This window comes from Choloepus didactylus, chromosome 1 (genome assembly GCF_015220235.1).
Source record: "Choloepus didactylus isolate mChoDid1 chromosome 1, mChoDid1.pri, whole genome shotgun sequence".
Lineage (NCBI taxonomy): Eukaryota > Metazoa > Chordata > Mammalia > Pilosa > Megalonychidae > Choloepus > Choloepus didactylus.
Window position 1 is genome coordinate 249148222 of NC_051307.1, and position 15831 is coordinate 249164052.

The 15831-nt window shown below is 41.7% G+C and overlaps 1 protein-coding gene across 4 annotated transcripts in view; it reads left to right on the forward strand.

The window, feature by feature from the left end:
* UROC1 (urocanate hydratase 1) overlaps positions 1-15831 on the forward strand; it is a 68376-nt gene that overhangs the window by 47285 nt on the left and 5260 nt on the right. For all 4 annotated transcript variants that reach the window (XM_037803445.1, XM_037803465.1, XM_037803455.1 and 1 more), the window contains 2 exons: positions 1375-1474; positions 7843-7924. In XM_037803445.1, the coding sequence (XP_037659373.1) occupies positions 1375-1474; positions 7843-7924 (182 nt within the window). The remainder of the gene's footprint in view (positions 1-1374; positions 1475-7842; positions 7925-15831) is intronic.

Here is a 15831-nt window from a genome sequence, read left to right on the forward strand (position 1 = left end):
CAAGTATAAGTGCTTAGCTGTGGCCCAAGATCACCTGGCTAGGTAGTTCCAGGTCACTGCCTCCCTTCCCTTCCCTACCTCCACCAGGCCCACCGACAGCATGTCCACCTCCTGGGGGTCTGCCAGCCCCTCTCATTACAGCACAGACCCAGGAATCAGGCTGCCTGGAGTGGGTAGCACAGCAGTAAAACTCAGACTTGGGTACAGTGTGTACGAGCTCAGATCCCAGCTCATCCACTCACTAGCCTCCCCGTGCCTCAGTTTTCTTGTCTATAAAATGGGGGCAATAATTGTCATGCCTGTTTGCCTAGGGCTACTGTGAAGAATAGATGAGCTGACATGTGTAAAGCACATGTTTGATTCTGGGTATATACAAAGTACCCAAATCCATCGAATCCATTGTTCATTACAGGAAAGCATTGGAAAGAGTTGTGCATAGGCTTGGGATTTTAGTCTGGAAGATTTGGAGAACTTCTAAAAGAATAAGCCTGGTCCAGCCTGTCTCTTCTGGTATTTCTTAAAAAAATTTTTTTTTAAAATCTAAGCCTTGCCCACCAGTCACCAGGTTCCTAAAGACAGTGTCCACTTGGGGAAAAGCCATCTATGATTTTATTCTCCTGGGGTTGCAAGAGAATCCATCTTCTAATGTTTTTAAACAGATGAGACTGCACATGATTTAAAAATTCATTAAAAGAGAATTTGGGAGAAACCCAGTGTCAGTTAGCCAGGGCTGCTGTAACAAATACCACAGACCGATTGGCTTAAAAAAAAAGGAATTTATTGTCTTACCATTTTGGAGGCTGAAAGTCCAGCACCAAGGTGTCGGCAGGCTGTGCTTCCTCTGAAGACTGTCCCATTCTGCTTGTGGCTGGCTGGAGATCCGAAACTCCCTCTCTGCCTCTGTCACATGGCCGTCTCTCTCCTGTCTGTCTCCTGCTCCTTACCTTGCCCAAATTTCCTCTGCTTGTAAGGGCTCCAGTCATATTGGGTGAAGACCCTCCCTGCTTCAGTCTGATCTCACCTTAACTAATAGCATCTTCAAAGATCCTATTGACAAATGAGTTCACGCCCACAGGAAGAGGAGTTAGGACTTGAACATGACTTTGTGGGTGATGTGGTTCCATCCATAACAGCCAGTCTCCTTCCCACCCCAGTTCTTAGCCCCCCAGTCCTTCTCCCAGGGCAACCCCTCTTCCCATTTCTCGGGTGCAAATATAAACGTATTTCCATACAGTTTGTCCCGGATGCTGATGGTGCACCCTTTGGCATCTTGCTGAAGGTCTATTTCTAAGGGTTCTGAAGGACCCCTGATCCCCACCGGGCAGCAGAGGCTGGACACTGTTGACTGGCATCTTGCATCCTTCCACCCTGCAGGCGCCCGTGGTCCTGAGCCGAGACCACCACGATGTGAGTGGCACAGACAGCCCTTTTAGGGAGACCTCCAACATTTACGACGGCTCCGCCTTCTGTGCAGGTGAGGTAGACATTTTTTTTTAAAAAAATGCATCAACATTGGATTTGGATTTTATTTTTAAAACTCAGTTCATTCATTCACTCATTCATTCATTCAGTTATGATGCGAAAAATGTTTTGGGATCTGAGAGGCTTGGCGTAGGGTGAGCAACCCAGGGTTGAGAGGGTTTCATGGTCATGGGACAACCAATTTTACAACTGGGCCAGTGCCAGGCACACTTGTGTGCACCCAGACCTGTCACTTGCTGGGTAATCGTCAGCAAGATGCTTAACGTCTCTGAACCTCAATTTCCTTATCCATATAATTGAAATAATAATAGCACCTACCTCAGAGGGTTGTCGTGGAGAATAAATGAATCCATATGCGCAGCGCTTAGATCAAGTACCCATAGTCAGTGTTCAGTGAATGTGAGCTGCTGCCACTACTACTGCCAATTGTAATCATTATTGAGGAAACAGGATTTTAATGTGGGCATAGGTCTCTTGTTCCTCCTTACTTTATGGATAGGATCCCAAGGGAGATCTGCATCACTTTTTTCCAAGAATTGGTCCATTTAATCTAAGTTACTGATTTTATGGATATAAAGTTGTTTGTGGTATTCCCTTACTATCCTATCAGCGTCTGTGGGGTCAGTTGTGCTGTCCCCTCTTTCATTCCTGATATTGGTCATTTGTGTCTTCTCAAACTTGGTTGGTCTGGCTAGTATATCAGTTCAGTTGATGCTTACAAAGAAGAAACTCTTAGTTCTCTTGTTTTGTTTCCTATAGATTATCTGTTTCCATAGTTGATGATTTATGCTCTAATCTTTAGTATTTCCTTCCTTCCTTCTTGCTTGGGGTTTAATTTGCTCTTCTTTCTTTGGTTTCTGAAGGTGGAAGCTGAGGCTATGGATTTGAGACCTTTCTTCTTTTCTAATACAAGCACTTAATGTTATAAATTTCCTTCTAAGTACTGTTTTAGCAGCATCTCACAATTTTCACTATGTTGTATTTTCATTTTCATTCGGTTAAAGATATTTTTAAATTTGCCCTTAGGGCTTCCTCTCAAAGTGTATGGGTATTTAGAAGTGTTTTTACATTTCCAAGTTTGGGGGATTTTTCCAGATACATTTCTATTACTGATTTCTGGTTCAATTCCATTATGGTCTGAGACCTTACTTTGTATGGTTTCTATTTTAAATTTGTTGGGATTTATTTTGTGGCTCATAATATGCTTTACCTTGGTGAGTGTTCCATGTGCACTTGAGAAGAATGTGTATTCTGCTGTCATTTGTTGTTCAGTCAACTAGATCCTTAGTGATTTTCTGCCTACTTACTCTATCAATTACTGGAAGAGGGGGGTTGAAGTCTCCAACTATATTTCTCCTTTCTGTTCTATCCATTTTTGTCTCCTGTATCTTGAAGCTCTGTTGTTAGGTGCACACTCACTGAGCGTTTCTTAGGTTGCCTTGGAGAATTGACCTCTTTATCATCATATAATGCTCCTCTCTATCCCTAACAATATTCCTTGCTCTGAAATCTACTTTCTCTGATATTAATATGGCTTGTCCCAGTTTTCTATAGTTGCTTTTAGAATTGACACAAACTTAGTAGCTTAAAACAACCCTAATTGATTCTCTTTTGGTTCTGGAGGTCAAAGGTTTGAGATCAGTTTCAATGGGCTAAAGTCAAGGTGTCAGCAGAATCGAGCTCCCTTGGGAGGCTATAGGGGAGAATTTGCTTCCTTGCTTTTTCCAGATCCTAGGGCTGCATTTTTTGACTTGTGGCCCCTTTCCCTGTCTTCAAAGCCAACAGTGTAGCATCTTCTCTCTCTGCTCTGCTTCTCTAGACTTCCATCTGCCTTGTTCTTTTGTGTAATCAACTTTTCCACTGCCTCCTTATAAGGACACTTGTACTTACAGCCGATTTGTGTAATCCAGGATAATCTCTTTATCTCAAGATCCTTAACTTAATTACATCTGCAAATTCCACTTTGTTATATAAGGTGACAAACACAGATTCCAGGGATTAGGAACTGCTTATCTTCGGAGGCAGTTATTCAACTTACCATATAGTTGCTATAATTTTCTTTTGGTTTGTGCTTTCATGGTATATATTTTTCCATCCTTTTACTTTTTTTTCTTTATTATAGAAGTTGTGGGTTTACAAAACAATCATGCATAAAATACAGGATTCCCATATACCACCCAATTATTAATACCTTGCATTGGTTTGGAACATTTGTTACAATTGATGGAAACACATTTTTATAATTGTACTATTAACTAAAGTCCATGGTTTGACTTAGGGTTCACTGTGTAGTACAGTTTCATGGATTTTTTTTAAAAAATTTATTCTGTTACCCTGTATACAATCTAACGTTGCCTCTTTTAATCATATTCAGAGATATAGTTCAGTGCTATTAATTACATTCACAAAGTTGTGCTACCATCACCATCATTCATTACCAAAACATTTCCATCATTCCATATAGGAACCCTGTACATTTTAAGCTTTAACTTCCCATCATCCTTTTACTTTTGACCTATGTTTCTATGTCTCAAGTTTTTTGTTGATGGCGTATAGTTAGTCGCATCTTGCTTTGCTTTTCTTAATCCAATCTGAATATCTCTGTTTTTTTAACTAGTATGTTTAGACAATTCACAAAATTATTATTGATATGATTGGAATAAAATCTACCATCTTGCTGGTCGTTTTTTTATTTATTCCACTTTTAATTTTTTATGTTTTCCTCTTTTTCTGCCTTCTCTTGGATTAATTGAATATTTTTATGATTCAATTTTATAACCTCTATTGGTTTGTTATTTATAACTCTTTTTAAAAGACATTTTAGTGGTTGCCCTAGGGTTTACAATATATATTTTCCAATCATCTGAGTCAACCTTCAAATAATATTGTACTGCTTTACATATGGTATAAAGACCTTATGGCAGTATTTTCCCATTCCTGCCATCCCATCCTCTGTGTTTTTATTTTCATAAATTCTACTTTTAATCTTGTGTAATCACACAACACATTGCTACTATGTTTACTTTAGACAGTGATTTCTTGTTTAGACCAATTAAAAATATGAAAAAATAATTTTCAATTTTAAATTTATTCCTTTGTGAATGCTCTTCATTTCTTTATGGAAATCCACATTTTTTTTTAGTCTGACATATTCCTTCTGCCTGAAGAACTTCATTTAACATTTTTTACAGAGTAAGTCTGCTTGCAATGCATTTCTTCAGTTTTGGTGTGTCAGAGAAAGTCTTTATTTTGCCTTCTGTTTTTTTAAATTCAGTTTTATTGAGATATATTCACATATCATATAATCATCCAAAGTGGACAACAGTTGTTCACTGTACCATCATATAGTTGTGCATCCATCACCCATCACAATCAATTTTTGAACATTTTAATTACTCAAAAATAAAAATAAGAATAAAAAATGAAAGTAAAAAAGAACACTCAAAACATCCCATTCCCCCATCACCCCCCTATTATTCATTTAATTTTTGTCCCCATTTTTCTACTCATCTGTCCATACACTGGATAAAGGGAGGGTGAGCCACAAGGTTTTCACAGTCACACAGTCACACCATGTAAGCTACATAGTTATACAATCATCTTCAAGAATCAAGGCTACTGGGTTGCAGCTCAACAGTTTCAGGTATTTCCTTCTCACTATTCCAATACACTAAAAACTAAAAAGGGATATCTATATAACACATAAGAACAACCTCCAGAATGACCTCTCAACTCCATTTGAAACTTTATTTTGTTTTATTTCTCTTCCACCTTTTGGTCAAGAAGGCTTTCTCAATCCCACAATGCCAGGTCCAGGTTCATCCCCAGGAGTCATGGCCCATGTAGTGGGGCAGGCAGTGAGTTTACCTGCCTAGTGGGCTTAGAGAGAGAGGCCACATCTGAGTAACAAAAGACGTTCTCTGGGGGAGACTCTTTTGCCTTCATTTTTGAAGGATATTTTCACTGGTGTTTCAGTTTGCTAAACTTGCCAAAATGCAGTATACCAGAAATGATTGGCTTTTACAAAGGGGGTTTATTAGCTTACAATTTTTCAATTCTAAGGCTGTGAAAATGTCAAAATTAAAGCATCAACAAGAGGACATCTTCTCTGAAGACAGACTGCTGGCATCTGGGACACCTCTGTCACATGAGAAGGCACATGGCTGGTGTCTGCTGGTCCTTCTTTCCCAGTTTTTGTTGCTTTCAGGTTCTGGCTTCAGTGGCTCTTTTGGCTTCTGTGGGTGTTTCTCTCCCTCTGCTCTCTTCAATTGTCTCTGCCTTTTATCCTTTCATAAAGGGCTCCAGGAAAGGATTAAGACCCACCTTGAATTGGGCGGGTCATCTCAATTAACAAAGCTAATCAAAAGGTCCCACCCACAATAGTTCTGTATCCACAAGAATGGATTAAAAAACTTGGCCTTTTCTGGGGTACATTACAGCTCCAAACCTGTACACTGGGTTTAGAATTATTGGTTGGCAGTTCTTTCCTTTCAGTACTTTAAAGATGTCCTTTCATTGACTTCATACTTGCATAGTATTTGATGAGAAGTTATTATCCTTTTTCTTCTGCAGGCATTGCATCTTATTTTCTGGCCACCTTCAGAATTTTCTCTTTGTCTTTGATTTTTATTTATTTATTTATCCTACATTATGTATTCTGAGCCTCTTGGATCTGTGGTTTGCAAAATTCTCTGCCATTATTTCTTCAGTTATTTCTTCTGCCCATTCTCTCTTCTCCTTCTGCTGCCATGGATTTCCACCAGTGCCCTAAGGTGATAGTTTTTGTTACCCTTCTCCTTTATTGTTTGATTTTGTCCCACAGTATGTGCATACTATGTTTTGGGTTTTTTTTTTTCTCTCTCTCTTCCTGGTTCAGTTTGGGTAATTTCTATTGACCAATCTTGGAGTTCACTGATTCTTCCCTTGGCTATGTCAAGTCTACTGATGAGTCTGTTGAAGGCATTCATCATCTCTACTGTTTTGTTTTGTTTTGTTTTTTTCATTTCTTGACTTTCCGTTTGATTCTTTCTGCAAAAGACTCCCCATTGATCTTTCATGTTGCCTATTAGAATTAGAGTTTGATATATGAATCATAGCCATTTAAGATTCCCTGCCTGACAGTTCCAACATCTGTGTTTTATCTGTGTCTGCTTCTGTTTCAACGCAGAGGCAAAGATTTTTACGGTTGGAGTTGAGCCTCCCTTTCCTTCTGCTAGACATTTAGTGTGGAAGTTTATGTTAATTATGCGAGGATTTAGGCTGGGTTTGTAGGTGTGTTGCTTCTGCAGTTTTCCTGAGTACACCACAGGCTTCAAGTTCCGCTAGTGATACCTTGTGGTTAGTGTATGGGCTGGTTTACCAGAGGTCATTTTCTCAATGAATATTCCTCAGGAGCTCCAGGGAGAATCTGTCTCTGCATTGCCTGCAGCTGTATTCCACTCTTATTTTTCTTCAATATTTATTAGCCTGGAATTCTCTGATGTTCTGACTAAGCTTTAGTTTTTGGCAGGCACTCTATCCCTGGATCTTGGGGATATAGTCTACATGTGTGCTTTGGTCTTTCCCAGGGTTAGTGCTATTTTTTTTTTTTCTGTTCCTTTTCCCCAGCTCTAATGGGTTTCCACCAGTGCCCCAAGGTGATAGGTTTTGTTGCCCTTCTCCTTGAAGAATAAGACTTTTGTTTTATAAGCGAGACAGGAGACAGGAGTCGGGCAGGTTCCCCCACCCAGCCCTGGGAGGAAAGCCATCTCAGGATTCTCCCTCATCTCCCCTGTGAGCACCCAGTGGCACTATGGGAGGAAAAGCCTGCAGAGACCTCACATCTATGACCCGCAGGGGCGTCACAGTCTGAGGCTAGCCCATGTTTGTCCTTTAGCAATTTGTCAGAGACAAGAAGCAACCAGCTTGGGTCCTGTTTCCCCTTATAGGTGCCTGTCTGTCCCCAGATTTCATGTGCTCTGTTGGGGTCAGGTTGTTAATTTGCAGTTTGTCCAGGATTTTTATTGTTTTTAAGGGTGGGAGTGGCACTCTTAGGCTCTCTGTGTGTCTGCACTAAAACTGGTATCACATCCCTCTTAAGTATTTTGCTCTTTCAGTTCTTGAAACACTTTACTGGTGTTTGAATAAAACTAGAGAATAAAATTATATTAAAGTATAACAGTGGGCAAGTGGGGAAGCATTTGTTAGTGTTTACTGCTTGCACTTGGGCTCTTCAAACATCAAATGTTGCTGGTACTAGAGATGACTTCCCCTTGTCACTTGTCTGTCCTGTGGATGCCCTGTCTCTCCAGGCCTGAGCAGTGATTTCCACTTTCTTGCCTCCTGCAGAGGATAATGCATGTGTGGTCTCTGTTTCCACAGACATGGCCGTGCAGAACTTTGTAGGAGATGCCTTCCGCGGAGCCACCTGGGTGGCGCTTCACAACGGAGGGGGCGTGGGCTGGTAAGAAGTTTTGGAAGAAAGGGGAGTGGTCTGATGTGACTGTCCTGAGGGGCTGGGCTCAGGAATTCCCTGGAGGTCTAGCCCAGGTGGCTGGAGTCCTGGGACCTACCTCCCCGGCCACTTCTGCCATCGCTTTGCTGTAAATGTGTTCCTCATGTGAGCTGGAAATCAGTGGGGTAGAACATCCGGGCTGGAGATGGTGTGGGAGGATGGCATCTTGCATAAGCTGTTCTATCTCTCTGGGTCTCGTCTCTCAAATAGGGCACTGCTGTGTGTGTTCGATAAGAACAGCAACCACCATTTTTGTTTCCATTTCCAAGCTGATTTTGCAGATGCTTTGTCACCGAACTTACACAGTGCTTTCCAGATCTAGGTACTTTTATTCTGTTTCTGATGGCCTCTTGAGAAAGAGTAGGACCCAGCCCAAGTTTCCTTGGACAGCTGGTGCTGGGAGGTGGGAGACCTGGGTCCTAGCCTCATCTTTGCCCTTGACTCACCCTCCACAGGTCTGTTTCTAATTTGCAAACTGAAAACATCAGAGTTTAGGGGAGGAGCTCCTTGGAGACTTTCTGCTGACATTTGCAGTTTTGTCATAATGTCGCTGCTAAGAATAGTGAACAACTACCCTTTGGTAAACATTGACCATCCGGCAAGCATTTGCTGAACCCATTCACCTCATAGTAGGAGGAAAATGCATTTTACAAATGAGGAAACTGAGTCACAGGGCGAGCAACTGCTCATGAGTTGCACCTGTGCCAGGTGCCCCTCTTCTAGGTGTCACCTGGCGGACAGGGCTCCTGGGTCTGAGTTCTGCTGGGCTGAAGCTGGATTGCTGGCTACTCAGCAGCAGGGGGCACTGTGGCCTCAGAAAGTATGCTGGTTCCCAGGCCTTGCCCTAGTGGCACTCGTCAAAGTGACCTCTGATCCTGTTTCTGGCAGGTCAAGTTTTTGGCCAGATCAGGTTTTTTTTGCCCCTCTGGAGCTAAGCCTGTTAGCAGCTGAGCTTCCAGGGCTTTCAGATGGGGCAGCTCAGGCCTCGTGTCCTTGGAGACTGGAATCTTGAGCAGCTGCCCAGTCAGGTGGCTTTAATTAATGGAAACTATGACCCCAGAGCACCGGATTTGTTGACCTGATTCCAGAGCTGAAGAAAGTGAGGCTAGTGGAGTTTGAGCACCTCGTCCGAGGCCACAGAGCTGGTGGCAGAGCCAGGATCTGAGTCCAGCAGTTCTGTTGTCTCATAGGATTGGCAAGGTCCACCAGGAGGCCTGCAGGAGGGCCTTGAGGCCATGGGCAGCAGGCCCAGAATTCAGATAGGACCCGTGTCCTCCAGCCTTCCCAGAGAGAATTCCCGCCATGTCTCCAGAATGCACCCTGCAAATTCCTAAGTTGTTCCCACCTCCAAAGCTGCCACACTCCCCCAGGCTCTGTGGAAAGGGACACTGGTTGGTGAGGTGCTGGAACGAACACGTTTTACTTTCCTTGAGGACTCTTTTGGGACAGCACCTCAAGTTCACTTTGGAGTCCTTAAAACTGATGCATGCACATCATTTCAAAAGTCAGATACTTCTATAAGGCTTATCAGGAAAATCAGTGGGAAAGAAAATCTGCCACACAGCCATTCCCACTCCAAGATGACACCACTTTTAACCCTTCGCTGCATTTTTTTCTTTTGTTGTATGTACAGCCAGGTTTCTAAATTGTACTCTTAGACCACTATTTCTCGATTTTTTGTGCATTTTTTTTATATTGCCCATTGGATCCCTATGTTCTAGGAGCTCTGACCATCCTGACACAATTAGTGATGGCTCTGCTGTTGTTTTCAACTCTCTCCTTGGCCTCTTGCCTCCTCAAAGTCCCCCTTTCTGCCTTTGGTCTCTACCTTTTTTTGTGCAGTCTGTCCAGTTGTCCTTGCTGTCTGCTCAGACGTGGCCTGGGCTGCACGGAGGGGCTGGCATCTCCAGGCTACAGAGTGGGAGGTAACTGTGGTCAGTGTCTTTTGGTCTCTGTTTTGGGTTGGTTGGACAACTCAGAAAAGATATTTTAGTCTCCTGCCTCCTAGAGGGAGGGTGTAGGCCTGTTCTGGAACAGTCTCTTTACTGTTGAGACTCTTCCTGCATTTCTGTGTTCACCCTCCCCACTTCTGTCCTCATACCCAGATACAGAGGCCTATGGGTCCACACCTTTTAGATGGTCAACTTCCAGTTTTTCTGCTGGAAGTTCGGGACAGGCAGCTTCTTGCCAGCATGATGTGGGGCAGGGAATCTGGAAACTTTTAGTTTGGTTGGGATGCTTTTGACATCTTCATGCTTTTAAGTCTGCTCTCTGCCACTTTCAGAGGAGCTTGGGGCCACTGGCTCTCGAGGGTTTTATTTCTGGCTCTTTCTCCTACAGCTGTTGGAGTATCAACTTTCTTGTGTTTCCTCTCCAGCTTCCCAAATTGCATTGCTGATTCTCCTCTCCCTTTCTCTTCGTCCTTGTGGGTGAAAAATTCCTTTGCAGCCATTCAGGTGGGGTTTTAGGAAGAAACAGACATAAGTGTGTGTATTCAAACAACCATCTTTATCTGGACACCGGCTTTTATTACCTTCACTAAACAAGATCTTAGAGTTCTTCTCAAATGTGCATGTGCACATAGATCACCCGGGGATCTTATAAAAATGCAGATACTCTAAGTCAGGGGGTCTGCAGTGGGGCTTGAGGCTCAGCCTTCCAAACAAGCTCCCAGGTGATGCTGATGCATATCTGAGTGGCCAGGACTTGGAGGACACTGTTCCCTCAGGTGCCCTTCACTCCTTCCACCCCCAGCCAGTAGGCAGCATCCTCGTGTCCATCTTTGTGTAATAATGGTTGACAGCATGGATTCTGAAGCCAGTTGCCAAAGCAAGTTAAGCTTTCTGTGCCTTTGTTTCACATCTGCAAAACAGCCATAATAATAGTAAAAGCTTTGTAGGAAAGTGGTGAAGAGTCAGTGAGTTCATAATAATAGCTGTTCTAGTTTGCTAATGCTGCCAGAATGCAAAACACCAGAGATGGGTTGGCTTTTATAAAAGCGGGTTTATTTGGTTACACAGTTACATTCTTAAGGCCATAAAGTGTCCAAGGTAACACATGAGCAATCAGGTACCTTCACTGGAGGATGGCCAATGGTGTCCAGAAAACCTCTGTTAGCTGGGAAGGCACATGGCTGGCATCTGCTCCAAAGTTCTGGTTTCAAAATGGCTTTCTCTCAGGACGTTCCTCTCTAGGCTGCAGTTCCTCAAAAATGTCACTCTTAGTTGCACTTGGGATATTTGTCCTCTCTCAGCTTCTCCGGAGCAAGAGTCTGTTTTCAACAGCCGTCTTCAAACTGCCTCTCATCTGCAGCTCCTGTGCTTTCTTCAAAGTGTCCCTCTTGGTAGTAGCTCCTCTTCAAAATTTTGCTCTCAGCTGCACTGAGTTCCTTCTGTTTGTCAGCCCATTTATATGGCTCCACTGATCAAGGCCCACCCTGAATGGGTGGGGCCACGCCTCCATGGGAATATCTCATCAGAGTTATCACCTACAGTTGTGTAGGGCACATTCCATGCAAACAACCTAATCCAAACCTTCCAACTTAATCCCCACTAATGTCTGCCCCACAAGATTGCATCAAAGAATATGGCTTTTTCTGGGGGACATAATACATTCAAACCAGCACAATAGCCAATGCTTATATTATGTTTAATGTATGCTAGGCTTTTTCTAAGCAATTTACATGGGTTAATTCACCTAATCACCACAGCAATCCCTTTTATGAAATAGGTACTATCTCAGGAAGAATAAGAAACTTGGCCCAGACTTTCCCACAGTGAGTAAGTGGCAGAGCTGGGACTGGAATGCAGGTAGACGGGTTTGAATCCTCGCTCTTAGCCACTTTGGCTCACTTATAAAGGAGCCAGCACATCACAAATCTTCCGTAAATATTAACTTTGATCATATGCATACTATTTGTTGATTGGATTTGTGGGTTCAAAATACACAGGCATTTTTTTTTTTTTTTTTTTGTTTAATGCGATTTTATTGAGATATATTTACATATCATACAATCATCTAAATTGTATAATCAGTTGTTCACAATATCATCATATAGTCGTACATTCATCACCACAATCAATTTTTGAAACTTTTCACTACAACAAAAAAAATAAAATAAAAATAAGAATAAAAGTAAAAATAAAAGTAAAAAGAACACCCAAAACATCTCACATCCTGCCCCCAATTATTCATTTACTTTGTGTGCCCATATCTCTACTCATCTCTCCATACACTAGATAAAGGGACTGTGATCCACAGCATTTTCACAATCACACAGTGTTCTAGTTTGCTTATGCTTCACTGGAGGATGGCCAATGGCATCCTGGAAACCTCTGTTTAGCTGGGAAGGCACATGGCTGGCATCTGCTCCTTAGTTCTGGTTTCAAAATGGCTTTCTCCCAGGATGTCCCTCTCTAGGCTGCAGTTCCTCAAAAATATCACTCGTCGTTGCTCTTGGGGCGTTTGTCCTCTCTTAGCTTCTCTGGGGCAAAAGTCTGCTTTCAAAGGCCACCTCCAAAATGTCTCTGTAAGCTGCAGCTTCTCTTCCTGTGTGTTCTTCAAAGTGTCCCTCTTGGCTGTAGCAAGCCTGCTCCTTCTGTCTGAGCTTATATAGTGCTACAGTAAACTAATCAAGGCCTATGCTGAATGGGTGGGGCCACACCTCCATGGAAATTATCCAATGAAAGACCTAGCCCACAATTGAGTGATCACATCTCCACAGAAACATCCAATCAAAAGTCTCCAACCCAATCAACACCAATACATTTCCTGCCCACACAAGACTGCATCAAAGATAATGGCATTTTGGGGGACATAATACATCCAAACCAGCAAATACAGTCACACCATTTAAGCTATATAGTTATATGATCATCTTTAAGAATCAAGGATACTAGATTACAGTTCAACAGTTTCAAGTATTTCCTTCTAGCTATTCTAATACACTAAAAACTAAAAAGGAATATCTATATAGTGCATAAGAATAACCTCCAGTGCATAAGAATGACTTCTCAACTCCATTTGAAATCTCTCAGCCACTGAAACATTATTTTGTTTCATTTCTCTTCCCACTTTTGGCGCAGAAGGCTTTCTCAATCCAGATTCATCCCCAGGAGTCATGTCCCACATTGCCAGGGAGATTTATACCCTTGGGAATCATGTCCCACATGGGGAGGGGGTGAGGCAGTGAGTTTACCTGTTGAGTTGGCTTAGAGAGAGAGGCCACATCTGAGCAACAAAAGAGGTTGTCTGGGGGTGACTCTTAGGCACAATTATAAGTAGGCTTAGCCTCTCCTTTGCAGTGACAAGCTTCATAAGGGCAAGTCCCAATATCAAGGGCTCAGGCTGCTAAACTGGTAGTCCCCAATGCTTGTGAGAATATCAGTAATTCCCCATGTGGGAAAGTTTAATATTTCTACATTTTTTCCCCAGCCCTTCAAGGAGGCCTGGTAAATACATTTTTATTCTCTGCCCAAATTACTCTGGATCTATCAGGGCTTCTCACTAACCTATACAAACCAACCTGACCTCACTCCCTATTCAAGGCACCATGTAATTATGTTGTTTGACTAAACTGATCATATAAGTTAAATTATGTAGGGGAAAATATAGATTTTGCCCCAAATAAACATCTCTTCCTCTGGTCTCACACAGAAGTTGAAGTTTTAAAACAGTCAGTATCATCCTTTACCCTTTAATCTGATTTACCTTAGTCCTAACCAAATTAATTTCACTCATATCTCTAAACAAAGTCTGATTTCTTTTTCAGCTTCTTTAACAGCTGATATATGGGGTAATGCTGACATTCATAACTGCCGAACTCTGGTCCTGAGTCTCAGGTGTCACCAATATGTCTTGGTTATCTTTTTTTTTTTTTTTTTTTTTTTTTTTTCATTTTTATTGAGATTGTTCAGATACCATACAATTATCCAAAGATCCAAAGTGTACAATCACTTGCCCCTGGGTACCCTCATACAGCTGTGCATCCATCACACTTAATTTTTGTTCAATTTTTAGAAACTTTTCATTACTCCAGACAAGAAATAAAGTGAAAGATGAAAAAAGAAAAAAAGAAAAGGAAACTCTAATCCTCCCCTATCCCTAACCAACCCCCCTCAATTGTTGACTCGTAGTATTGATATAGTACGTTTGTTACTGTTTATGAAAAAATGTTGAAATACTACTAACTGTAGTATATAGTTTGTAATAGGTATATAGTTCTTTCCTATATGCCCCTCTATTATTAACTTCTAATTGTATTGTCATACATTTGTTCTGGTTCATGAAGTGATTTCTAGTATTTGTACAGTTGATCATGGACATTACCCACCATAAAGAATCAGACAATACCACCAATGTCAAGTGTCTAACATGCCTCTCCTATCCCCCCCTCTTATCTGCATTTACCTTAGTATATCACCTTTGTTACATTAAAGGAAGCATAATACAATGATTCTATTAGTTACAGTCTCTAGTTTATGCTGATTGCATCCCTCCCCCAATGCCTCCCCATTTTTAACACCTTGCAAGATTGACATTTGCTTGTTCTCCCTCATAAAAGAACATATTTGTACATTTTATCACAATTGTTGAATACTCTAGATTTCACCAAGTTACACAGTCCCAGTCATTATCTTTCCTCCTTTCTTGTGGTGTCTCACGTGCTCCCCATCTTCCTCTCTCAACCATATTCATAGTTACCTTTGTTCAGTGTACTTACATTGTTGTGCTACCATCTCCAAAAATTGTGTTCCAAACCACACACTCCTGTCTTCTGTCACCCTGTAGTGCTCCCTTTAGTATTTCCTGTAGGGCAGGTATCTTGTTCACAAAGTCTCTCATTGTCTGTTTGTCAGAAAATATTTTGAGCTCTCCCTCATATTTGAAGGACAGCTTTGCTGGATACAGGATTCTTGGTTGGTGGTTTTTCTCTTTCAGTATCTTAAATATATCACACCACTTCCTTCTTGCCTCCATGGTTTCTACTGAGAGATCCGCACATAGTCTTATTAAGCTTCCTTTGTATGTAATGGATTGCTTTTCTCTTGCTGCTTTCAGGATTCTCTCTTTGTCTTTGACATTTGATAATCTGATTATTAAGTGTCTTGGCGTAGGCCTATTCATATCTCTTCTGTTTGGAGTACGCTGCGCTTCTTGGATCTGTAATTTTATGTCTTTCTTAAGAGATGGGAAATTTTCATTAATTATTTCCTCTATTATTGCTTCTGACCCCTTTCCCCTCTCTTCTCCTTCTGGGACACCAATGATGCGTACATTATTGTACTTTGTTTCATCTTTGAGTTCCCGGAGACGTTGCTCATATTTTTTCATTCTTTTCTCCATCTGCTCCTTTGTGTGTAGGCTTTCAGGTGTTTTGTTCTCCAGTTCCTGAGTGTTTTCTTCTGCCTCTTGAGATCTGTTGTTGTATGTTTCCATTGTGTCTTTCATCTCTTGTGTTGTGCCTTTCATTTCCATAGATTCTACCAGTAGGTTTTTTGAACTTTTGATTTCTGCCGTATACAGGTCCAGTGCTTCCTTTACAGCCTCTATCTCTTTTGCGATATCTTCTCTAAACTTTTTGAATTGATTTAGCATTAGTTGTTTAAATTCCTGTATCTCAGTTGAAGTGTACGTTTGTACCTTTGACTGGGCCATAACTTTGTTTTTCTTAGTGTAGGTTGTAATTTTCTGTTGTCTAGTCATGGTTTCCTTGTTTATCCAAATCAGGTTTTCCCAGACCAGAACAGAGGGAAGAAATATTCAGTATCTGGTTTCCCTGTGGGTGTGTCTTAGAAAATTGCTCCACCCTTTGATGCCTCGGGTCACTGTGCTTTTCTGCCCAGCAGGTGACGCCT